The 26099-nt window shown below is 45.9% G+C and overlaps 1 protein-coding gene across 2 annotated transcripts in view; it reads right to left on the bottom strand.

Moving 5' to 3' along the window:
* Positions 1–212: 212 nt before the first annotated feature.
* The window catches only part of LOC308081297 (butyrophilin subfamily 2 member A1-like), a 50715-nt gene continuing 24828 nt past the window's right edge, over positions 213–26099 (bottom strand). For both annotated transcript variants that reach the window (XM_080457680.1, XM_080457681.1), the window contains 4 exons: positions 25592–25627; positions 17295–17330; positions 9031–9047; positions 213–1568 (listed from right to left, as the gene is read on the bottom strand). In XM_080457680.1, coding sequence (XP_080313806.1) covers positions 909–1568; positions 9031–9047; positions 17295–17330; positions 25592–25627 — 749 coding nt within the window. In that variant the 3' untranslated portion in view covers positions 213–908. The remainder of the gene's footprint in view (positions 1569–9030; positions 9048–17294; positions 17331–25591; positions 25628–26099) is intronic.

Below are 26099 nucleotides of genomic sequence, written 5' to 3'. Positions count from 1 at the left end.
AAGTCATTTATTTTCCTCGTTTACATCCTGTTTAAATCGAGTGTAATACCGACTTTCACCTGATGCGCCCCCCCCCACCACTACCGCCTAATGAGGAATACAGAGAACTTCTGACAGAATGTGATAGTATAGCATTATATTAATGTTGAATATAGTCTATAGTATATACAATACAAATACATCACATTGATTGATTGATTCAATCCTTTATTAACAACATTATTAGATGAAGGTACAGTTACAGGTTATGCTTGTTTCCATCCTTTAAGCTACGTCCACTTTTATGTTGAATACAATATGACATCCGTCATGTGATGAGCTTGTACAGTGGATATTAATATATATTTTTTTTTTCCAATTTTTTTTAATAAAAAAGGAACGGTTTTGGACATGCAAGGTTTCTACCCGACAACAACAACTTGCTTCATGCTTACACACACACACACACACACACACACACACACACACACACACACACACACACACACACACACACACACACACACACACACACACACACACACACACACACACACAGCTCTGTACAGAAGTGGGAAACACATTGTACACAGTAACAGGAATATAAGAATATTTATCAGCTTTAAAAAGAATCATAAGAGTCATTGGACAGGCGTCTCTTATCCTACTCTTCTCCCTGTGTGATGTCTGTCTGTTTGTTTGTTTTTGTATTGTTTAAGTGTTTACCTTTCTGTGTGTGGTGTTTATGTTGTGTATGTGTGTATGTTGGGAAGCCAGTGTATGTTTATACAATATGTGTATGATGTTCCTGATATGATCTGTGGTGAGTGGTGACAAAAACTGAAAACTAAATAAAAAAAATAACAAATAAATAATTATACAATATCAACATTAGCCGAAAATGAAATAAAATACAAATAATTATGATATCAAATGTAGGTCATACTGACAGGAGAGATGATCAGAGGAGCAGAGTTTGTACCACCATTATTAAGAGAAGGACTGAAGTATGGATATAGTTTCTCAGTGAAGGTACAGCCAGTGAAAGAGTAGAGATGAACTCTGACCTCCACATCATAAAAGGAGACCAGACCCTCCTCATAATCCACAAACACTCCCACTTTCTGGACCTCCTCTCCTACAGGGAGGAGGACAGGAGGGCCAGCATAAGCCCTGTACTTTCTATTCATCAACACTATAGTCCAGTAACCATTGTTGGGGTTCAGTGTGATTGATCCCTTCCTGTTGATGGACTCTCTGGCCACTCCTAGACCCCACGCAGTCTTCCCTTTAACCTGAACCTCATAGTAAAACCTTCCTGAGGAGAAGCTTTGTTTTCCTAAGACACAGATATATGTATAGAATCTCTCTGGGTTGTTTGGGAGATTCTTCGTTATGTCTCCATCACTCACTTGTTTTCCATCCTCAGACAGGATGAGGTCAGGATGTACTGTATCAGGGTCCAGAGTCACATCCACTGCATATTTCTGGATCATCTTCATCTCAACATCACTCAGCTTCTTCATCTCTTGACCGAGTGTCTTCAGCAGCTGAGCCACAGCAGGTTCTTCCAGTTCTTTAATACGAGCCTTTAAATCAATGATATTATAGGTTAACGTGTGATAATTATCATTTACTCTTACTTATTACTCTTACTCAGTGATTCTCAACGTTGTACATTTCAAGGACCCCCAGTTAGATATACATTAGACCATGGACCACCATTTGATATGATTTACTTAAATCTCTGGGACCCCAATCTATACTGTAACATGCTCAGTGCTTATTTAACTCTCAGAGTGTACAAATACTCATTTCTACTGACGTCAAGCCATCATCATCATCCTGTTGAACACAGTCATGTTATACTGTAGTGCTATTGAACAACATTGTTTTGTACAGTATTGGCTAAAGTAGTGTTTTTCAACCTGAAACCATAAACACACCATCCACCTATATGAACATTCCTGTGAGTCACCAACCACACTAGACAGTAGCCTCCGGGCCATCTACTACCGGTGGTCATCACCGCCGCGGTCCAAAAAGCCCTCGGCGGAGCCAAGTGAGAAAAAAAAAAACACAAACAAACAAGGTGGCAGCGTGACTCTGTTACTTCCGCGTTGACGCAGCACGCTGTGCAAGGCGTCAGCGTAGGGGGAGGGGCCTAGGTGCGTCCTAGAAGAGGGCTGCACTGTGCCCCACAGGTCACAAGAGGGCAGCGTGGCGCTAGGTCAGGAGTTCTCCTGGCCGTCACTCCTCTCGTTGCAATTCACTGACTTGTTTGAGTATATGAATATATATGAGTATATAAATATACAAATAAATACTTTCACGGTAAATAGGTGAAATAAAGATAAAGAGACACTTGGCTCTGCTCATATACTGATAGAGTAAGTGTATACGAAGTATATGAGTATACAAATATTCGAGTGTTGAGCATGTAAGTGTATAGTATACAAATACATACGTTTACGAATATATACCTATTTGTTTAGGTACATAGATAAGCATACATGGCTTAAATAATATAGCAAACATGGCCAGCCCAGCGCCCCACGTCTGTCTGGGCTGTGGGCGGCCACGATAGATGTATGCTTTGCTTGGGGATGGATCATGCGCGCACGGGAGTCTGGACCCCTCTGCGTGCATGAATCGCTTATCCTGCTGGCAGTCGTTTTCTCTCCAACCCGCGAAGCGGGGGGCACCATATATGGTGTGTTGCACGGCAGAGCCGTCCACACCTAGGTGCAATTCTACATTGTGGCGCGCGTTCCACAACAAGGAGAGTTTGGAGTAGAAATGTCAGAGTCTCCGTGTTGGAGCGCCTCAGTGCGGCTGCAGAGTTCAGGTGCAACCTCTTCCAGGGGAAGATGGAGACACTAGAGACTCTGCTGGAGACACAAGACAAACTGCTGGCATTGAGTCTGATATGGGCATCCATCCTAACGAATAAAATGTATGTATACAAATATTGATGTATATATATATACAAAAAAAAAAAAAGAAAAGGCCAGGTGCCTGTCGTTTAGAGGCAAGCCGTTTCCACTGCAACCCAACGGACTGAACGTCCCAGGGTGGCAGAGCCGCACCATACGAGCGTATTGGTGCCAGGTTCGGCAGCTTCTGCGTTCAGGTGTAATAACGCACTATACGGCGTGTCGCTGACAGGGTCAGTTCACGCGACCGTGGTGTAGGTCTGTCTGTCGATCTGCCAGTGACACAGACAGGACATGCTGGTCTGTTGTACACAAACTGTGCGAACCGGGCTTGGTGTTTCCAGCGGAGCACATCCGTACTGTCAGGGGCGAGCGGAGCGCACCATATATGGTGTGTGGCACGGCAGGGCCGTCTACACACCTAGGGTAATTCTGCGTGGTAGAATCCGGTCATCGGTGTGAAGCCACGGAGTAAGCTCCTTGCTCATCCCGAGAATGCACAGAGCCATGGCTATCCGGACGCAGCTAGCCAAACACAGAGGCTATTCCGTCACTGTATCAGCGCGCGCTTACGTGGCGCGTGCGTGACCATAATAGCCCTGACCTTTATGGAGTATGGCTGCTCTCCGGCCGGTGAGGCGCCATCGGTGGCGGTCCTAGTCCAAGCTGCGGCAGGAGGACCGAGCTTGTCCGATGAAGCGGCCTATTGAGCCATCGGCCATGTTAGGCCAAGAGGCCAGTGCCCGGCTACAACGAGCTAGGAGGCTCGTGAATGTGCACGGGAGGTGATGGCAGGAATGCTCCGGCGGGGCTGTGAGCAGCTTGCCGAAGTAATAGAGTACTTTCTCCACCACTGGTGTGGACAGTCATTATAGCCTGCTTTACGGCGTATCACCGATTGGGTCGGTTTACGCGTCCGTGGCGGGGTCCCGTCAGTGGGAACACTGGGCGGGGCTTACTGGTGGTCTGTTAGAACACACATAAAGCAGCCATTGGAGCCCGCTATACAACGTATTACCGGCTAGGCCGGTTCGCGGGTTCATGGCGGAGTTCCGTCAGCGGAATCACTTGGCAGGCGGCTGGTGGTCTGTCGAACACAACCTGGGCGGCCATTATAGCCCACTATGCGGCGTATCACCGATTGGGTCGGTTTACGCGTCCGTGGCGGAGTTCTGTCGGTGAATCTGGTCTCAGTGACGCGAGACAGAACGCGCTGGGTCTGCCAGGGGTCCCCTGAATCAGTCAGTGCACGCTATACAGCGTATCGCCGACTGGGTCGGTTTACAGCTGTGGCATAGTTCGCTGGAGAACCGGGTTTGGTGATTCCAGCGGAGCACATCCGTACTGTCAGGGACGAGCGGAGCGCAACATATATGGTGTGTTGCCGTTTCCACTCCAGCCCAACAGACTAAACGTTCGTGGGCGACGGAGCTGTGAGAGCCAAGCTCAGGCTATGGCTCCCCCTCTTTACCTGCCCTGCCTGGTTTGGACAGGTCTGTAGAGTTGGATTTTGTTTGGACAAGACTACGAGTGTTGGCAGCCTATTAACCAACTGCAGTGTGCAGTTCAGAGAGCGGGCGTGGTAAATCGCCCCTCTTGGGGTTGGGTTGCGGCTCGTTTAGAGGTGAAACAAACAAGATCCTAAAGGAGAGCAAGAGTAGCCCCCCGCATGTTACAAGGTGCTTGGACTCAGTCCTGGGACCTTGGCGTCGGGAGAGCCTCCGCATCCAAGATTGGATGACCGGCCGGTGCGTGCTTGCTCAGAGGAGCAGTGCCACAACGATGTGGCCAGGCTCCGGCGGCACTTGGGCACTGAGGCCGGCGCCTCGACAAGAGAGGTTGCAGGCTCGGCATGGGTTAGAGGCCAGAGCAGGGACTTTGTCCCTTGCTCCAGTGGGACGGGCCACCCTCTGGGCTCGCCCAGATTTTCAGTTGAGGGCCAGGTTGACCTGGAGGCTGTACCTATGCCCTTTGGGGCTGATGGCAGCCACGGCACGCATTGTGCCCCCGGCTCTCCTGAACATGCGGCCAGTACTGATTGGGTCAATCCCCGCATTCCACCTTATCCAGCCTGATCAGAGTACGAGTCAGTCTTGAACCGCACCCTTCCCACCCCCTCGGGGCAGTGAAGCAGGGTTGCAGTCACTGTTGGGCCCTGTCAGGGCCTTGAAAGGGTGTTGGACCTAACTGCCTGGGGCAGATGGTCTCCAAGGCTGGGCTCCCTCAATGGATTGAGAAACAATCCAGCAGGCGTATAGGTGGGCAGACAGGCCAGCCCCGACAGGAATGTGTGCACATTCCACACAGGGCCTCGCTGCCTCTTGGGCTTTGGCGAGGTGCCCCTCTATCTGAGATCTGTGTGACGGCTCCTGTTTGACGCCGTACATTCCTTGTCATTTACAGTCATGCACCATACGGGCGTATTGCTGGCGGGGTCAGCTAACGCGTTCGGGTATGTAGTCCCGTCAGGACGGTGACACAGTGGAGCATGCAGAGACTGTCAGGGGTGAGCAGAGCGCACCATACGGGTGTGCTACGGCATGGCCAGTTACGCACCTGAATGTAGTTCTGCAGGGCGGAAGCCGGCGTGGTCGTGTGAGTCACGGAGTGAGCTCCCTCCTCATCCCAAGATAATTGTGTCGCTGTGCTGGGCCAGTGACACGACGGTCCCAAACAAGGGCAACATGTAAATTACCCAGTTGCCGAAGGGGGCTCGTGGCCCTCTCACGATAGGCCAGCAGTCCCCCCACAGGAGGTGGGACCGTGTGCCTTCAGTGCCTTGCGGCATGGGGCATCTGAGCCTTTGAGCACTTGGGCTGCAATGGCTTCTCTCGAGGCAGCATTCTTGCTGTTAACTTCTCAGCTACAAGAATGTCCCTGTCGTGCATGAGAGATGCTGACGCTTCCTACATGGCAATGCTTGGGTGGTGCTGGGGTCGATCCCTGCATTCCACCCTATGGCCTGATCAGAGTACGAGTCAGTCTATTGAACTGCACCCTTCCCACCCCCTCAGGGCAGGGGAGCAGGGTTGCAGTCACTGTGGGGCCCTGTGTAGGGACCTAACTGCCTTGGGCAGATGGTCTCCAAGGCTGGGCTCCCTCAATGGGTTGAGAAACAATCCAGCAGGCATATAGTTGGGCAGGCAGGCCAGCCCCAACAGGAATGTTGCACATTCCACACAGGGCCTCGCTGCCTCATGGGCGTCTGGCGAGGTGCCCATCTATCTGAGATCTGTGGGACGGCTCCGGTTGGACGCCGTCCGCATTTATCAGGTTCTACTGCATGGGTGTGGTAGCCAGCACCCCTATCACTGAGTGCGTGCTGGGCTCCGCAGCAGGACATGGCATTCACCAGTCGTATCTGCAAGGAGAATTGTGGAGTTGCAAGCTCTGTCAGTCCATGAGGAGCTTTGCAGGTCTAGGCCTAGATGATGCAGGAGCGGTGTACGCCCCATCCTGGCCTTTCTCCCCAAAGTTCTCGCAGGGGTATATCCCAAACTGGTGTTTGAGCTCTGTCCCTCTTTGACATGCGGACAGATGGAGTACAAAGACAGAGTCGGTTCCCACTCTGCCCTGTTAGAGCTTAGTGTCGTACGTCAGGGCCACACAGGCCCACAGAGTAACAGACCAGCTCTTCGGGTGCCGAAGCAGGAGTGCTTGGACCACTGGCAAAGGCTAGGCTGTCCCGCTGGATCACAGAAATGATCCAGCAGGCATACAGGCGGGCAGGAGTACCAGTGCCGCCTAGGTGCGGGCACACTCCACCCGTGGGACGGCGGCCTCCTGGGTGCTGTGGAATGGTGCGTCTCTGGCGGAGATCCGCACTGCAGCAACATGGTCGACTCTGTCTACATTTACCCAGTTCTACCGACTGAGCGTGGCAGCCAGCACCCCATTCACGGAGCGAGTGCTGGGCTCCAGGCGGTGGAGCAGGTCATACTCACCGTGCCTCCGAGACCCTGGCTCCCGTAGGACAGGCCGGGCTCGGAGTGATGTCGGTAGTAAGCTAGCCCTGCGTCTTGCGGGCTAGGTGGCTAATCAGTTGACTGGCTGTCGCCAGCTGGGCCTAGGTAGCGTCTTGCGCCTAGGCCACGAGCATTACATACTTTTGGATGATAGGATTTTGGAGCACGCCTTGGGCTGTGATACTTCGGGCTTAAACTGCTTCAGGCTGCCGCGGGGGCGGCTGGGTCTGCTTATTTCCTTGCGGTGTGTCTTAGAGAATTCCCGTAAATATTGAATAATATTTAGTGGAGAGCCAGTCTCGACCACGAAAGAGAACGCCAGGTTACATCCTATGTAACCCAGGTTCTCTGAGTGGAGAGACTGGCTCTCCACGAATCAGCCGCTCCGAAATTCGTGTCAATCAAAGTTAATCAAAGTGGCTCTGCCTGGGTGGGGCTTAAATACCCCACTGATTGCAAATCAGGGCAGGGCCACCATATGTGATGTGTCTTAAAGAGTATCCACGAGCACTGCCCCCGGGGGGACAGTTCCCGTAAATATTGAATAATATTTAGTGGAGAGCCAGTCTCTCCACTCAGAGAACCTGGGTTACATAGGATGTAACCTGGCGTTACTCTGTGACAACTCTACATCACACTAGACAGTGTTACACTGTGACAACTCTACATCACACTAGACAGTGTTACTCTGTGACAACTCTACATCACACTAGACAGTGTTACTCTGTGACAACTCTACATCACACTAGACAGTGTTACACTGTGACAACTCTACATCACACTAGACAGTGTTACACTGTGACAACTCTACATCACACTAGACAGTGTTACATTGTGACAACTCTACATCACACTAGACAGTGTTACACTGTGACAACTCTACATCACACTAGACAGTGTTACACTGTGACAACTCTACATCACACTAGACAGTGTTACACTGTGACAACTCTACATCACACTAGACAGTGTTACACTGTGATAACTCTACATCACACTAGACAGTGTTACACTGTGACAACTCTACATCACACTAGACAGTGTTACACTGTGACAACTCTACATCACACTAGACAGTGTTACATTGTGACAACTCTACATCACACTAGACAGTGTTACTCTGTGACAACTCTACATCACACTGGACAGTGTTACACTGTGACAACTCTACATCACACTGGACAGTGTTACACTGTGACAACTCTACATCACACTATACAGTGTTACATTGTGACAACTCTACATCACACTAGACAGTGTTACTCTATGACAACTCTACATCACACTAGACAGTGTTACATTGTGACAACTCTCCATCACACTAGACAGTGTTACACTGTGACAACTCTCCATCACACTAGACAGTGTTACACTGTGACAACTCTCCATCACACTAGACAGTGTTACACTGTGACAATTCTACATCACACTAGACAGTGTTACACTGTGACAACTCTACATCACACTAGACAGTGTTACAATGTGACAACTCTACATCACACTAGACAGTGTTACATTGTGACAACTCTACATCACACTAGACAGTGTTACACTGTGACAACTCTACATCACACTAGACAGTGTTACATTGTGACAACTCTACATCACACTAGACAGTGTTACATTGTGACAACTCTACATCACACTAGACAGTGTTACATTGTGACAACTCTACATCACACTAGACAGTGTTACATTGTGACAACTCTACATCACACTAGACAGTGTTACTCTGTGACAACTCTACATCACACTAGACAGTGTTACACTGTGACAACTCTACATCACACTAGACAGTGTTACACTGTGACAACTCTACATCCCACTAGACAGTGTTACATTGTGACAACTCTACATCACACTAGACAGTGTTACACTGTGACAACTCTACATCACACTAGACAGTGTTACATTGTGACAACTCTACATCACACTAGACAGTGTTACATTGTGACAACTCTACATCACACTAGACAGTGTTACATTGTGACAACTCTACATCACACTAGACAGTGTTACATTGTGACAACTCTACATCACACTAGACAGTGTTACTCTTTGACAACTCTACATCACACTAGACAGTGTTACTCTGTGACAACTCTACATCACACTAGACAGTGTTACACTGTGACAACTATAACTCTTACCTGGGTCAGCAGAAGTTCTGTCATTATGTGGTTTTATGAAAAATAACAAAAAGAAAAGAAATGTTAGAATTACAAAATCAAAAACACAATGAACTAGAAAAAGTGCTCCTCGGAGCACAGGTCTCCGCCAGGTCAGGTAAGTTATTGTGGCCTCCTGGTGGCACTATAAAAGGCCAATGTTTAAAGGGTTACATTTGTTCTTAGGCCTTGCACGGCAATCGGACACAGCATTCATGGTTTGAGGCATTTTGTGCAAAAAAAATAAGTTTTGCTAAATTAGACCTGCTGGTGGCATTTTTTCCTCAACATAGTGTGAATGTGCGTGCAAATTTCGACCGCAATCGGACGGTGCGTTCATGATTTGCGGAATTTTGTTCAAAACAAGCCACTACTGCAAACTTTAGATGTCAATCTTAGCCAATGAGGATGGAATATGAAAAATCAAACACATCCGTCTTGATCACATGACTATGGAGATCATGTGTACCGATTTGCGTGAAATTTGGATAAAATCGGAAGAAGTAATATAAAAGAATGTGTTTTACTTAAGTCGGCCTCCTGGTGGCGCTATAAAAGGCAAATGTAAAAAATGCAGGGCAAAGGTTTTTCCTTGACCTCTAGGGAGTGCGCATACAAGGTTTTACACAGATCGGTGCAGTTATAGGTAAAAAACACGAATCGGCCTGTTAGAGCGCCACCATGAGGCTGATTTGAATTTTTTTAAGTGGCATTTTTTCCTCTGCATAGTGGAAATATGCGTGCAAAATTTCACGGAAATTGCATGCTGTGTTCATGATTTGAGGCATTTTGTTGAAAACAAAGCACTCCTGCAAACTTTGGAAGCCATTTTTTTAATAACTATAGAGATACTGTGTACCGATTTGCGAGATTTTTGGACAAAATCTGTAGGAGTACTGTCAAAAAATATGTTTTGCACAAATCGGCCTCCTGGTGGCGCTATAAAAGGCCCATGTGAAAAATTTGGGGGAGAAGTTCGGAATTGGCATCCAGGGAGTCTGTGTGCACAGTTTCGCTGCGATCAAGCCAACGGTGGCGGAGATTAGCTGGTCACAGACGGACACACGGACACACGGACACAAGGACACACGGACACACGGACGGACGGACGGACGGGGTGGAAAACATACTCTCTCGCCATGCCTTTCGGCCTGGCGGAGACAAAAACAGAATACAAATAAATTACAGTGTTTCCATATATGTTCATACTACATAGAGGTTAGGTGCTATCAAGGTATTAAGGTATACCAGGTTATTTAGAAATTCTATATGATTTTTAGAACTGTCTACTAAACTGTCTACTATAGGCATGACCTTAGAAACCTTTTGAATCAAGTCTGCCCTGTTCTGGATCACAAAATGTGCTGTTTGAAGAGAAAAAGACAGTTGAGTTAAATGCATCACAGGCAATTATGTCATATCAATCAAACATAAAGCTATCTGCATTGGTACATCCCCACATGAATAGTAGTGTAACAACTGGTATTTATATTTTGGAATAAGATATTGATGTGTCAGTTGCATGTCAGGCTTTATATTTCCCTTCATATCGACCTTCGACTGATACCGGGGAGAATCAGTCAGGCCAATGCCATGCAGGCTAACATAACACTACCTGTTGACTCATTCACTGCCTCTGACATAATCCTCCCACTATAATTGACAAGCAAACTCATGGAGATGAAATGATTGCATGTGGAGGGCATCCAAGCAGACCCATGGCCCAACTAACTCCAAACTTTTCACAAAAATTCCTCAATATTCTGCCTCCCAGCATACCTGCTTCCCATACCGTTACTGTACTTGCAGGATGTACAATTATATGAAACGCATTATGCCCCAATACTTATGCAAATCACTTCGCCAGCTCGCAATTTACTTCCGGATGGTTCGTTTCACCAAACTGAGCACCTTTGCCACATCAGTCAACGGGAAAGAAACAAGCGCTGCCGTGGTCTATGCAAACGAGCCCAAAAGCGCGCCCAAATAAGACCAAAATCGATTATACAAAAGGCAGACCTGGCAACGCAGGCTACGCCAATCATGTGACAGAGATCCACAAGCTATGGGGCAGAGACCCATGTGCCATACACCGTATCTTAGCAACAACGAAAGCGCTCACTCTCATTGGTCGTGTCATCCTGAGGCCATCGCAGAGAGCTTGCTGTCACCATTACAGGCAGACGCAGCAACAACAGGGCTCCGTGAGAGTAGGGCGAGCTGAGCTGGCAGGGGCGGACTAACCCTTCGCGGTGCCCGGTGCTTGGACCCGGTTCGGTGCCCCCCGGGACCGTTTTGTCAACGGGGGGTGCTGCGCGGTCCATGGCTCGGTGCCCCCCGGGAGCGTTTTGTCAACGGGGGCTTAAAATAGCCAAAGTATATAGGGATACAGTGGTTAATGCAGGTTGTGTAATAATTATATAAATCTACAGTTTACAAAAGGACAATATTTGCCTCTGAGATGTAGTCGAGTAGAAGTACAAGTACTGAAAATTGAACACAACCCAGTAAAGTTAAAACCCCTCACATTTCTACAGTACTTGAGTACAAACAAATGTACATTATCTATCTATCTATCTATCCATCAGCATAAAACGAATATTCTATCTATCTATCTATCTATCTATCTATCTATCTATCTAACTATATATCTATCTATATCTAGCCTGTCTGTCTCTCTGTGAACACATTACTTAATAAGATGTATGATGATTCATTGTCTCCGCCAGGCCGAAAGGCATGGCGAGAGAGTATGTTTTGCCCCCTGTCCGTCCGTCCGTGTGTCCGTCCGTCCGTGTGTCCGTCCGTCCGTCCTGTCTGTGTGTTAGCACCAAATATCAGGCACCGTTGGCCCGGTCGCTGCGAAACTGTGCACACACACTCCCTGGATGCCAATTCAGAACCTCTGCCTCAAAATTTTCACATAGGCCTGTCATAGCGCCACCAGGAGGCCGATTTGTGCAAAACCCATTTTTCCCCATTACTCCTACAGTTTTTAACCAAACCTCATGCAAATCGGTACACAGTATCATGAACGTGGCGTGCGATTTCCGTGAAAATTTGCACGCACATTCCCACTAGGCCGAGGAAGAAATGCCACCCTTTTCACATTGGCCTATTATAGCGCCACCAGGAGGCCACAATAACTTACCTGACCTGGCGGAGACCTGTGCTCCGAGGAGCACTTTTTCTAGTTATATTATATGATTATTAGATAATGATTATACGTGCCCCATGATTATTATAAGATCATATATCTTAATCAAATATAATAATCATATGATATAGAGCTGAGGCCGTGCGCAGCGCAGCCGAAGTTCTAGTTGACGTAATTAACCAATACTGCCACTGACGTAAAAAACATATTTTTATTTTTTCAATTTTTTTTCTTTCAATTTGACCCAAAGACCAAGGAGATATGATTTTTCGAAGATCTAGACTCCCATCCACTTCCTTGTTAACTTAACACTTAAAAATTCTGTATCTCGGCTCCTGAGTACTTTTTTTTTTCAATGAAAAATCACTGGCAGTGGGCAAACGCGGCCAGCAATAATTCTGGCAGTGAATGAGTTAAGGCAGTACCTGTCACACTTGGAAATAAGCATATACAGTATATGTCAGGGTTTCCGCAAGGCATTTTTTGGGCCGGCCACCATGGCCGGCAGGATTATATTTTACCGGCCAAAGAATACATTTACCGGCCATATATTATAATTAAGTGCACTGCATACATGCACCCAACTGATCATTACACTATGTTACGTTAGAGCTGCGCTTCTTTCCACTTCATCACAGATGCAATCTGTTCCTGTTTTTATAGATAACTAAATTATATGATCTACTATATCATGCAGAGATGTCGCTTGCCAAAAATGAAATGAATAAAGTGGCCAGATGAGTGAACTGCTGCGCCGCCTGCGCGACGAATACCAAAACGCCCGCTCGCCCCAAAACACAGTCGCCCCGTGGAAAATCTGTCGGTATTCGCCTGGTATTCCTAAACATATCAGTAAACTATGCCTAAACCTAACCATATTCCTAATCTTAACCTCAGTAAAACTATGCCTAATCCTAAACAATTTGTTACGTCTCGCTCCCCCTCGCCTCCACATCCTGCTGCTGTGGCCTCTCTGTACTCATCAGCACCACCCAGAGGGCACAACAGCACACTCTCAGCACACCTGCCTCCAGTCCCCAATCTCCTCACCTGCCCTGCATTGGCAATCACCCCAGAGGCTATAAGAGCCTGGCCGGCATACAGCTCAGCGCCAGATCTTAACCTTTCCACTCGTATGGTAAAGTATAGCTTGCTGACTAGTTTCCCAGTTTAGTAGAGCTCTTAGCCTGTTCACCTTACACAGTGGCAGCGCACACTTTCATTGTGAATTTATATCTGACCCTGCTTCTCCTCTCCTCTCCAGTTTCCCGGGATCCCGAGCTGAGTTGGAGCAGCCATCGGAGCCTACACCCCTCTTCCCCCCGTTGTTGTTGAGCTTATTGTTAATAAACTCGCCCGGGTGGGCTTTAATCCTCCATTTTGCCTCCTCCTTGCTGTGCACTTGGGTCACACTCACCATCCCTAACAGTAAGATCTGGCCACCTGGACCCAGCCAGCATGGAAGGAAAGCCACCGCCTCTCAGTCCGCTTCAGGCCCAGGGACAGGTTTTAGCACAGCACTCCCGCCTGCTACAGGAAGCATCTGCTGTCATTTCTAATGTGCAACAGGAGCTCCAGGGGGTTTCAACTCTGCAGCAGTCCCAGGCCACTCAGCAGCAAGCCCAGATTAACCGACTCACTACTTTGGTCCAGGATCTCCTAACCGACTCACTACTTTGGTCCAGGATCTCTCTGACCAGGTCGCCGCGCTCTGCGCTCGACTCACTCCACCTCCGGGCCATCCGGCCCCCGCTCCTGCCCAGCCTGTCCCAGCGCCAGACGCGGTCCCTGAGCAGGTCATGTCACGCAGCCGGGAACCCCACCTTGCTGCCCCGGCCCCCTATGACGGTACCTTCTCCCTCTGCCGGGAGTTTCTCATGCAGTGTGAGTACGTGTTTGATCTCCAGCCCAGCATGTACTCCACCTCCCCTGCCCGTATAGCTTACATAACTAACCTGACCACCGGAAGGGCGCGCCGGTGGATTTTGGCTAGCCGTGAGGGGTCTGCAGCCTATATGCAGATCTACAAGGATTTTGTGATGGAGTTCAAGAATGTGTTCGACCACGACGTCCAGGGGCAGGACGCAGACACAGCTCTCTCCACTCTCCAGCAGGGCTCTTTCTCTGTAGCAGATTATGCCGCTGAGTTCCGCATCCTCGCTGCCCGTTGTGATTGGAACGAGCCTGCGCTTCACAGCGCGTTCCTCCATGGCTTGGGTGAGGCTACGAAGGACGCCCTAGCTGAGAGGGTGAGACCCTCCACTCTGAACCAGCTCATCTCACTCTCCGTTTCCATTGATGAGCGCCGCCGCGAACGTAAGCGTGAGAGGGCGTCCCAGCATCATGTTGCTGCCAAGCCATCTTCCTCCACCCTGTCCAGTCTCACTCGGCCTGTGCAGGTTCCATCTGCCTTCCCTGGTTCCTCAGGAGAGGACTCCATGCAACTGGGCCGAATCCGTGTGACTCCCAGGGGCCGCTTATCTCCAGCTGAGCGTGAGCACCGCAGACTACATAGACTCTGTAGGTATTGTGCCAGCTCAGCGCACATTGTTCACTCCTGTCCAGTTTTGCTCTCCAGAGTGTCCTCTTCTCGGGCACCAGGGGGAGTAGTTTCGCCCACTCTGGGTTTTCGGGTAAGTCGCCTCGTCACTTCCCAGCCGAGTCGCCTCGTCACTTCCCAGCCCCTCAACAGTGTTGCCAGATTCCCTGTCACACTCGCCTGGCAGGGGCAGACACTCACCATTCCAGCTCTTATCGACTCCGGGGCCGATGAGAGCTTTGTTGACCTCCAGTATGCTCAGAAGGTGGGACTCCCGGTCTCTGCTCTGATGAGACCTCTCTCTGCCTTCGCTCTGAACGGTCACACCATGGGTCCCATCACACATCGGACCCAACCCCTTTCCCTCACTGTCTCGGGAGATCACGTGGAGAACATCCGCCCCTACGTCATTCACTCCCCGGACGCCCCGTTCATCCTGGGTAGACCCTGGTTGGAGCTTCACACCCCCCACGTCTGCTGGAGTTCTGGGCGCATTCTCAGCTGGAGCGCCGCCTGCCAGGTCTGTTGCCTTCGGCCTGGCCCGACCTCCGCCCAAGCTGAAGGTTCTTCTGCCCGGGTTCCTCCCCAGCCGAGGGGTCATCGTCAGCGTCGGGCTCACCCCAACGTCCCCCGTCAGTCGCCAGGTGGCGATCCTTGGAGGGGGGGTCCTGTTACGTCTCGCTCCCCCTCGCCTCCACATCCTGCTGCTGTGGCCTCTCTGTACTCATCAGCACCACCCAGAGGGCACAACAGCACACTCTCAGCACACCTGCCTCCAGTCCCCAATCTCCTCACCTGCCCTGCATTGGCAATCACCCCAGAGGCTATAAGAGCCTGGCCGGCATACAGCTCAGTGCCAGATCTTAACCTTTCCACTCGTATGGTAAAGTATAGCTTGCTGACTAGTTTCCCAGTTTAGTAGAGCTCTTAGCCTGTTCACCTTACACAGTGGCAGCGCACACTTTCATTGTGAATTTATATCTGACCCTGCTTCTCCTCTCCTCTCCAGTTTCCCGGGATCCCAAGATGAGTTGGAGCAGCCATCGGAGCCTACACCCCTCTTCCCCCCGTTGTTGTTGAGCTTATTGTTAATAAACTCGCCCGGGTGGGCTTTAATCCTCCATTTTGCCTCCTCCTTGCTGTGCACTTGGGTCACACTCACCATCCCTAACACAATTTCTACCCTTATCCTCAGTAAAACAAATACAAGAATACAAGAACCGCTGGTCCGCCTGAAAAATGGGGGCGAGGGTGTTTTGGGGCGAGTCCTCCGGTTACCCTGCGCCAGAGCCTTTCCCTGCGCGACACCGTCGCACAGTATAAACAAATTAATATATATTTTGGGCTTTACATCGATTCTCATTCAACCTTGATATGCAAAAGTAGGTTTTGTTTTGTTAACGTTAATTATATGTCATGATATATGTGGCCTTGCGCGAGGTTGATTACTTGCCTCTTAGTTGCCTGCTACAATCGGTGTCACCAGCTTTCGCCAACTTTCACCACTTTATCCATTGCAGACAGACAGTCACTCTGCTTGCATAATATCCACGACCCACACGTGTTCGGGTCCCTTTATCGACAATTGGGTCCGGCTTGGTTCAGATTCTATCACCTCGGAAAATCCCGGTTCTGTTTATCAACACCCGAGCAAACCACCCTACTCAGCGCTGATTAGGAGGAGACACAGCTGTGTCTCTCGGCTGTGTTGTGGCGTATCAAAAATAGCAGACATACAAGCTCACAACACGGCGCGTTGAGACTTGCTGTGAGCTTGTAGCTCTGATATTTTCAACGCGCGACACCATCGTACAACAAATAGGCTAATCCATAACTCAGCGCACAGCAGCAGCAGCAGCAGGCTGTCGGAATTAAACCACACAGTCAGATCATGATAAAAACTTTAAATGATTATAATGGTAAAAATAGCCTAATAACAGCATTTTCCCAACCGGCCACGGTGGCCGGTGGTGTTTATGATTACCGGCCAATTAAACATTTTACCGGTCAATGGGCAATAAATACCGGCTAACGGAATCCCTGGTATATGTATGTGTTAAAAATGTTCCTTTGGGGGTATTTTTAAAGGTATGTACTACCAGACTTGGATCACATCAAGTCTGCATCCATCGCTTCTTTTCATCAGAATGCTTTGAAACTTAAGAGGTTTTGTCTTTTTTTTGCCTTTTAAGACAAAGTGTTGGTGTAAGTTCCAGACTATTTTCAGTTCACAGTCAGGAATGCTTCCATTTAGACCCCAGATGACCAGAGTCCCTCAGGGGTCTACACTTGTTCCCCTCCCCTTTTCCTTCTAAATCATCTTTAATGAAAATAGCCAATAAACAATCTTACAAGGCGCAACATATTGTGAGCTTGTAAAAGTAGTTTTGCTGAATGTTTGCCTATGATATGCCCAGAATAGAGTTCATGTGTTTAATCCTCTCCATCATGTTAAAGCTGTTAATAAAGACTTTCTTAATGCTCTCCATCATGTTAAAGCTGTGACTTTCATACTGCTCTCTCAGTGAAATCAAATGTTTCATAACTCACCACTGTTAGCTGAGTCTTCTGATGGAAGTACAGCTCCTGCATAAGAAGAGGAGTAATGAAGTGAGCTCAGTGAGTCATTATCTTGGGAGGAAGACATTAATATCTTGCCAGTAGATATCACACAATACTGTTAACCAATATAAAAGCCCTGCTTCTAAATTTCGCCGATTTTCGCCGTTTTTTTTTCCCCACGGCATTTGGTGCCCCCCCCCCCCCCCCCCAAGGTTGGTGCCCTGTGCTTCAGCACCTAAAGCCCGTTGGATAAGCCACCACTGTGAGCTGGCTATGTTAAACATCTTATCAACAACCTGTATGAACGTTAGTGTGGTCAATGTCATCAATGCAATCTAATTAGCCTGTTGAACATTGTTATTTTGGTGTATTTTGTGGGTTTTTGTCACACAATGTCACGTCCAAATGATCACCAGCCTTGGAGAGACACAGTGCGGCTGCAGAGTAGAGTTCATGTGCAACCTCTAATAAGTCAACATGTTGAAAAATCTTTAGAAAACAGCTGATCTACAAGCTCACAACAACTCGCAAAGCCACGCGTTGTGAGCGTGTACACTGCCTATTTTAAAATAGCCAAAGTATATAGGGATACAGTGGTTAATGCAGGTTGTGTAATAATTATATAAATCTACAGTTTACAAAAGGACAATATTTGCCTCTGAGATGTAGTCGAGTAGAAGTACAAGTACTGAAAATTGAACACAACCCAGTAAAGTTAAAACCCCTCACATTTGTACAGTACTTGAGTACAAACAAATGTACATTATCTATCTATCTATCTATCCATCAGCATAAAACGAATATTCTATCTATCTATCTATCTATCTAACTATATATCTATCTATATCTAGCCTGTCTGTCTCTCTGTGAACACATTACTTAATAAGATGTATGATGATTCATTATATTATATGATTATTAGATAATGATTATACGTGCCCCATGATTATTATAAGATCATATATCTTAATCAAATATAATAATCATATGATATAGAGCTGAGGCCGTGCGCAGCGCAGCCGAAGTTCTAGTTGACGTAATTAACCAATACTGCCACTGACGTAAAAAACGTATTTTTTTTTTTCAATTTTTTTTCTTTCAATTTGACCCAAAGACCAAGGAGATATGATTTTTCGAAGATCTAGACTCCCATCCACTTCCTTGTTAACTTAACACTTAAAAATTCTGTATCTCGGCTCCTGAGTACTTTTTTTTTTCAATGAAAAATCTCTGGCAGTGGGCAAACGCGGCCAGCAATAATTCTGGCAGTGAATGAGTTAAGGCAGTACCTGTCACACTTGGAAATAAGCATATACAGTATATGTCAGGGTTTCCGCTAGGCATTTTTTGGGCCGGCCACCATGGCCGGCAGGATTATATTTTACCGGCCAAAGAATACATTTACCGGCCATATATTATAATTAAGTGCACTGCATACATGCACCCAACTGATCATTACACCTTGTTACGTTAGAGCTGCGCTTCTTTCCACTTCATCACAGATGCAATCTGTTCCTGTTTTTATAGATAACTAAATTATATGATCTACTATATCATGCAGAGATGTCGCTTGCCAAAAATGAAATGAATAAAGTGGCCAGATGAGTGAACTGCTGCGCCGCCTGCGCGACGAATACCAAAACGCCCGCTCGCCCCAAAACACAGTCGCCCCGGGGAAAATCTGTCGGTATTCGCCTGGTATTCCTAAACATATCAGTAAACTATGCCTAAACCTAACCTTATTCCTAATCTTAACCTCAGTAAAACTATGCCTAATCCTAAACAATTTCTACCCTTATCCTCAGTAAAACAAATACAAGAATACAAGAACCGCTGGTCCGCCTGAAAAATGGGGGCGAGGGTGTTTTGGGGCGAGTCCTCCGGTTACCCTGCGCCAGAGCCTTTCCCTGCGCGACACCGTCGCACAGTATAAACAAATTAATATATATTTTGGGCTTTACATCGATTCTCATTCAACCTTGATATGCAAAAGTAGGTTTTGTTTTGTTAACGTTAATTATATGTCATGATATATGTGGCCTTGCGCGAGGTTGATTACTTGCCTCTTAGTTGCCTGCTACAATCGGTGTCACCAGCTTTCGCCAACTTTCACCACTTTATCCATTGCAGACAGACAGTCACTGTGCTTGCATAATATACACGACCCACACGTGTTCGGGTCCCTTTATCGACAATTGGGTCCGGCTTGGTTCAGATTCTATCACCTCGGAAAATCCCGATTCTGTTTATCAACACCCGAGCAAACCACCCTACTCAGCGCTGATTAGGAGGAGACACAGCTGTGTCTCTCGGCTGTGTTGTGGCGTATCAAAAATAGCAGACATACAAGCTCACAACACGGCACGTTGAGACTTGCTGTGAGCTTGTAGCTCTGATATTTTCAACGCGCGACACCATCGTACAACAAATAGGCTAATCCATAACTCAGCGCACAGCAGCAGGCTGTCGGAATTAAACCACACAGTCAGATCATGATAAAAACTTTAAATGATTATAATGGTAAAAATAGCCTAATAACAGCATTTTCCCAACCGGCCACGGTGGCCGGTGGTGTTTATGATTACCGGCCAATTAAACATTTTACCGGTCAATGGGCAGTAAATACCGGCTAACGGAATCCCTGGTATATGTAGGTGTTAAAAATGTTCCTTTGGGGGTATTTTTAAAGGTATGTACTACCAGACTTGGATCACATCAAGTCTGCATCCATCGCTTCTTTTCATCAGAATGCTTTGAAACTTAAGAGGTTTTGTCTTTTTTTTGCCTTTTAAGACAAAGTGTTGGTGTAAGTTCCAGACTATTTTCAGTTCACAGTCAGGAATGCTTCCATTTAGACCCCAGATGACCAGAGTCCCTCAGGGGTCTACACTTGTTCCCCTCCACTTTTCCTTCTAAATCATCTTTAATGAAAATAGCCAATAAACAATCTTACAAGGCGCAACATATTGTGAGCTTGTAAAAGTAGTTTTGCTGAATGTTTGCCTATGATATGCCCAGAATAGAGTTCATGTGGTTAATCCTCTCCATCATGTTAAAGCTGTTAATAAAGACTTTCTTAATGCTCTCCATCATGTTAAAGCTGTGACTTTCATACTGCTCTCTCAGTTAAATCAAATGTTTCATAACTCACCACTGTTAGCTGAGTCTTCTGATGGAAGTACAGCTCCTGCATAAGAAGAGGAGTAATGAAGTGAGCTCAGTGAGTCATTATCTAGGGAGGAAGACATTAATATCTTGCCAGTAGATATCACACAATACTGTTAACCAATATAGAAGCCCTGCTTCTAAATTTTGCTGATTTTCGCCAAAAATTGAACATAACCCAGTAAAGTTAAAACCCCTCACATTTGTACAGTACTTGATTACATACAAATGTACATTATCTATCTATCTATCTATCCATCAGCATAAAACGAATATTCTATCTATCTATCTATCTATCTAACTATATATCTATCTATATCTAGCCTGTCTGTCTCTCTGTGAACACATTACTTAATAAGATATATGATGATTCATTATATTATATGATTATTAGATAATGATTATACGTGCCCCATGATTATTATAAGATCATATATCTTAATCAAATATAATAATCATATGATATAGAGCTGAGGCCGCGCGCAGCGCGGCCGAAGTTCTAGTTGATGTAATTAACCAATACTGCCACTGACGTAAAAAACATATTTATTTTTTTTTCAATTTTTTTTTTTTTTCAATTTGACCCAAAGACTAAGGAGATATGATTTTTCGAAGATCTAGACTCCCATCCACTTCCTTGTTAACTTAACACTTAAAAATTCTGTATCTCGGCTCCTGAGTACCAGAATAGAGTTCATGTGGTTAATCCTCTCCATCATGTTAAAGCTGTTAATAAAGACTTTCTTAATGCTCTCCATCATGTTAAAGCTGTGACTTTCATACTGCTCTCTCAGTTAAATCAAATGTTTCATAACTCACCACTGTTAGCTGAGTCTTCTGATGGAAGTACAGCTTCTGCATAAGAAGAGGAGTAATGAAGTGAGCTCAGTGAGTCATTATCTAGGGAGGAAGACATTAATATCTTGCCAGTAGATATCACACAATACTGTTAACCAATATAGAAGCCCTGCTTCTAAATTTCGCCGATTTTCGCCGTTTCTTTTTTCCACGGCATTTGGTGCCCCACCCCCCCCCCCCAAGGTTGTTGCCCTGTGCTTCAGCACCTAAAGCCCGTTGGATAAGCACTAAGACATCAGCGCTGATTAGGAGGAGACACAGCTGTGTCTCTCGGCTGTGTTGTGGCGTATCAAAAATAGCAGACATACAAGCTCACAACACGGCGCGTTGAGACTTGCTGTGAGCTTGTAGCTATGATATTTTCAACGCGCGACACCATCGTACAACAAATAGGCTAATCCATAACTCAGCGCACAGCAGCAGGCTGTCGGATTTAAACCACACAGTCAGATCATGATAAAAACTTTAAATGATTATAATGGTAAAAATAGCCTAATAACAGCATTTTCCCAACCGGCCACGGTGGCCGGTGGTGTTTATGATTACCGGTCAATTAAACATTTTACCGGTCAATGGGCAGTAAATACCGGCTAACGGAATCCCTGGTATATGTATGTGTTAAAAATGTTCCTTTGGGGGTATTTTTAAAGGTATGTACTACCAGACTTGGATCACATCAAGTCTGCATCCATCGCTTCTTTTCATCAGAATGCTTTGAAACTTAAGAGGTTTTGTCTTTTTTTTGCCTTTTAAGACAAAGTGTCTGTGTAAGTTCCAGACTATTTTCAGTTCACAGTCAGGAATGCTTCCATTTAGACCCCAGATGACCAGAGTCCCTCAGGGGTCTACACTTGTTCCCCTCCACTTTTCCTTCTAAATCATCTTTAATGAAAATAGCCAATAAACAATCTTACAAGGCACAACATATTGTGAGCTTGTAAAAGTAGTTTTGCTGAATGTTTGCCTATGATATGCCCAGAATAGAGTTCATGTGGTTAATCCTCTCCATCATGTTAAAGCTGTTAATAAAGACTTTCTTAATGCTCTCCATCATGTTAAAGCTGTGACTTTCATACTGCTCTCTCAGTTAAATCAAATGTTTCATAACTCACCACTGTTAGCTGAGTCTTCTGATGGAAGTACAGCTTCTGCATAAGAAGAGGAGTAATGAAGTGAGCTCAGTGAGTCATTATCTAGGGAGGAAGACATTAATATCTTGCCAGTAGATATCACACAATACTGTTAACCAATATAAAAGCCCTGCTTCTAAATTTCGCCGATTTTCGCCGTTTTTTTTCCCCATGGCATTTGGTGCCCCCCCCCCCCCCCCCCCCCCAAGGTTGGTGCCCTGTGCTTCAGCACCTAAAGCCCGTTGGATAAGCCACCACTGTGAGCTGGCTATGTTAAACATCTTATCAACAACCTGTATGAATGTTAGTGTGGTCAATGTCATCAATGCAATCTAATTAGCCCGTTGAACAGTGTTATTTTGGTGTATTTTGTGGGTTTTTGTCACACAATGTCACGTCCAAATGATCACCAGCCTTGGAGAGACACAGTGCGGCTGCAGAGTTCATGTGCAACCTCTAATAAGTCAACATGTTGAGAAATCTTTAGAAAACAGCTGATCTACAAGCTCACAACAACTCGCAAAGCCACGCGTTGTGAGCGTGTACACTGCCTATTTTAAAATAGCCAAAGTATATAGGGATACAGTGGTTAATGCAGGTTGTGTAATAATTATATAAATCTACAGTTTACAAAAGGACAATATTTGCCTCTGAGATGTAGTCGAGTAGAAGTACAAGTACTGAAAATTGAACACAACCCAGTAAAGTTAAAACCCCTCACATTTGTACAGTACTTGAGTACAAACAAATGTACATTATCTATCTATCTATCTATCCATCAGCATAAAACGAATATTCTATCTATCTATCTATCTATCTAACTATATATCTATCTATATCTAGCCTGTCTGTCTCTCTGTGAACACATTACTTAATAAGATGTATGATGATTCATTATATTATATGATTATTAGATAATGATTATACGTGCCCCATGATTATTATAAGATCATATATCTTAATCAAATATAATAATCATATGATATAGAGCTGAGGCCGTGCGCAGCGCAGCCGAAGTTCTAGTTGATGTAATTAACCAATACTGCCACTGACGTAAAAAACGTATTTTTTTTTTTCTTTCAAGTTGACCCAAAGACCAAGGAGATATGATTTTTCGAAGATCTAGACTCCCATCCACTTCCTTGTTAACTTAACACTTAAAAATTCTGTATCTCGGCTCCTGAGTACTTTTTTTTTTCAATGAAAAATCTCTGGCAGTGGGCAAACGCGGCCAGCAATAATTCTGGCAGTGAATGAGTTAAGGCAGTACCTGTCACACTTGGAAATAAGCATATACAGTATATGTCAGGGTTTCCGCTAGGCATTTTTTGGGCCGGCCACCATGGCCGGCAGGATTATATTTTACCGGCCAAAGAATACATTTACCGGCCATATATTATAATTAAGTGCACTGCATACATGCACCCAACTGATCATTACACCTTGTTACGTTAGAGCTGCGCTTCTTTCCACTTCATCACAGATGCAATCTGTTCCTGTTTTTATAGATAACTAAATTATATGATCTACTATATCATGCAGAGATGTCGCTTGCCAAAAATGAAATGAATAAAGTGGCCAGATGAGTGAACTGCTGCGCCGCCTGCGCGACGAATACCAAAACGCCCGCTCGCCCCAAAACACAGTCGCCCCGGGGAAAATCTGTCGGTATTCGCCTGGTATTCCTAAACATATCAGTAAACTATGCCTAAACCTAACCTTATTCCTAATCTTAACCTCAGTAAAACTATGCCTAATCCTAAACAATTTCTACCCTTATCCTCAGTAAAACAAATACAAGAATACAAGAACCGCTGGTCCGCCTGAAAAATGGGGGCGAGGGTGTTTTGGGGCGAGTCCTCCGGTTACCCTGCGCCAGAGCCTTTCCCTGCGCGACACCGTCGCACAGTATAAACAAATTAATATATATTTTGGGCTTTACATCGATTCTCATTCAACCTTGATTTGCAAAAGTAGGTTTTGTTTTGTTAACGTTAATTATATGTCATGATATATGTGGCCTTGCGCGAGGTTGATTACTTGCCTCTTAGTTGCCTGCTACAATCGGTGTCACCAGCTTTCGCCAACTTTCACCACTTTATCCATTGCAGACAGACAGTCACTGTGCTTGCATAATATCCACGACCCACACGTGTTCGGGTCCCTTTATCGACAATTGGGTCCGGCTTGGTTCAGATTCTATCACCTCGGAAAATCCCGATTCTGTTTATCAACACCCGAGCAAACCACCCTACTCAGCGCTGATTAGGAGGAGACACAGCTGTGTCTCTCGGCTGTGTTGTGGCGTATCAAAAATAGCAGACATACAAGCTCACAACACGGCACGTTGAGACTTGCTGTGAGCTTGTAGCTCTGATATTTTCAACGCGCGACACCATCGTACAACAAATAGGCTAATCCATAACTCAGCGCACAGCAGCAGGCTGTCGGAATTAAACCACACAGTCAGATCATGATAAAAACTTTAAATGATTATAATGGTAAAAATAGCCTAATAACAGCATTTTCCCAACCGGCCACGGTGGCCGGTGGTGTTTATGATTACCGGCCAATTAAACATTTTACCGGTCAATGGGCAGTAAATACCGGCTAACGGAATCCCTGGTATATGTATGTGTTAAAAATGTTCCTTTGGGGGTATTTTTAAAGGTATGTACTACCAGACTTGGATCACATCAAGTCTGCATCCATCGCTTCTTTTCATCAGAATGCTTTGAAACTTAAGAGGTTTTGTCTTTTTTTTGCCTTTTAAGACAAAGTGTTGGTGTAAGTTCCAGACTATTTTCAGTTCACAGTCAGGAATGCTTCCATTTAGACCCCAGATGACCAGAGTCCCTCAGGGGTCTACACTTGTTCCCCTCCACTTTTCCTTCTAAATCATCTTTAATGAAAATAGCCAATAAACAATCTTACAAGGCGCAACATATTGTGAGCTTGTAAAAGTAGTTTTGCTGAATGTTTGCCTATGATATGCCCAGAATAGAGTTCATGTGGTTAATCCTCTCCATCATGTTAAAGCTGTTAATAAATACTTTCTTAATGCTCTCCATCATGTTAAAGCTGTGACTTTCATACTGCTCTCTCAGTTAAATCAAATGTTTCATAACTCACCACTGTTAGCTGAGTCTTCTGATGGAAGTACAGCTCCTGCATAAGAAGAGGAGTAATGAAGTGAGCTCAGTGAGTCATTATCTAGGGAGGAAGACATTAATATCTTGCCAGTAGATATCACACAATACTGTTAACCAATATAGAAGCCCTGCTTCTAAATTTCGCCGATTTTCGCCGTTTTCTTTTTTCCACGGCATTTGGTGCCCCCCCCCCCCCCCAAGGTTGGTGCCCTGTGCTTCAGCACCTAAAGCCCGTTGGATAAGCCACCACTGTGAGCTGGCTATGTTAAACATCTTATCAACAACCTGTATGAACGTTAGTGTGGTCAATGTCATCAATGCAATCTAATTAGCCCGTTGAACAGTGTTATTTTGGTGTATTTTGTGGGTTTTTGTCACACAATGTCACGTCCAAATGATCACCAGCCTTGGAGAGACACAGTGCGGCTGCAGAGTTCATGTGCAACCTCTAATAAGTCAACATGTTGAGAAATCTTTAGAAAACAGCT

The sequence above is a fragment of the Gymnoscopelus braueri genome (genome assembly GCF_963280865.1).
Source record: "Gymnoscopelus braueri genome assembly, contig: SCAFFOLD_236, whole genome shotgun sequence".
Classification (NCBI taxonomy): domain Eukaryota; kingdom Metazoa; phylum Chordata; class Actinopteri; order Myctophiformes; family Myctophidae; genus Gymnoscopelus; species Gymnoscopelus braueri.
Note: the sequence above shows the minus strand (reverse complement) of the source record. Positions and strands in the feature narration are given on the sequence as shown.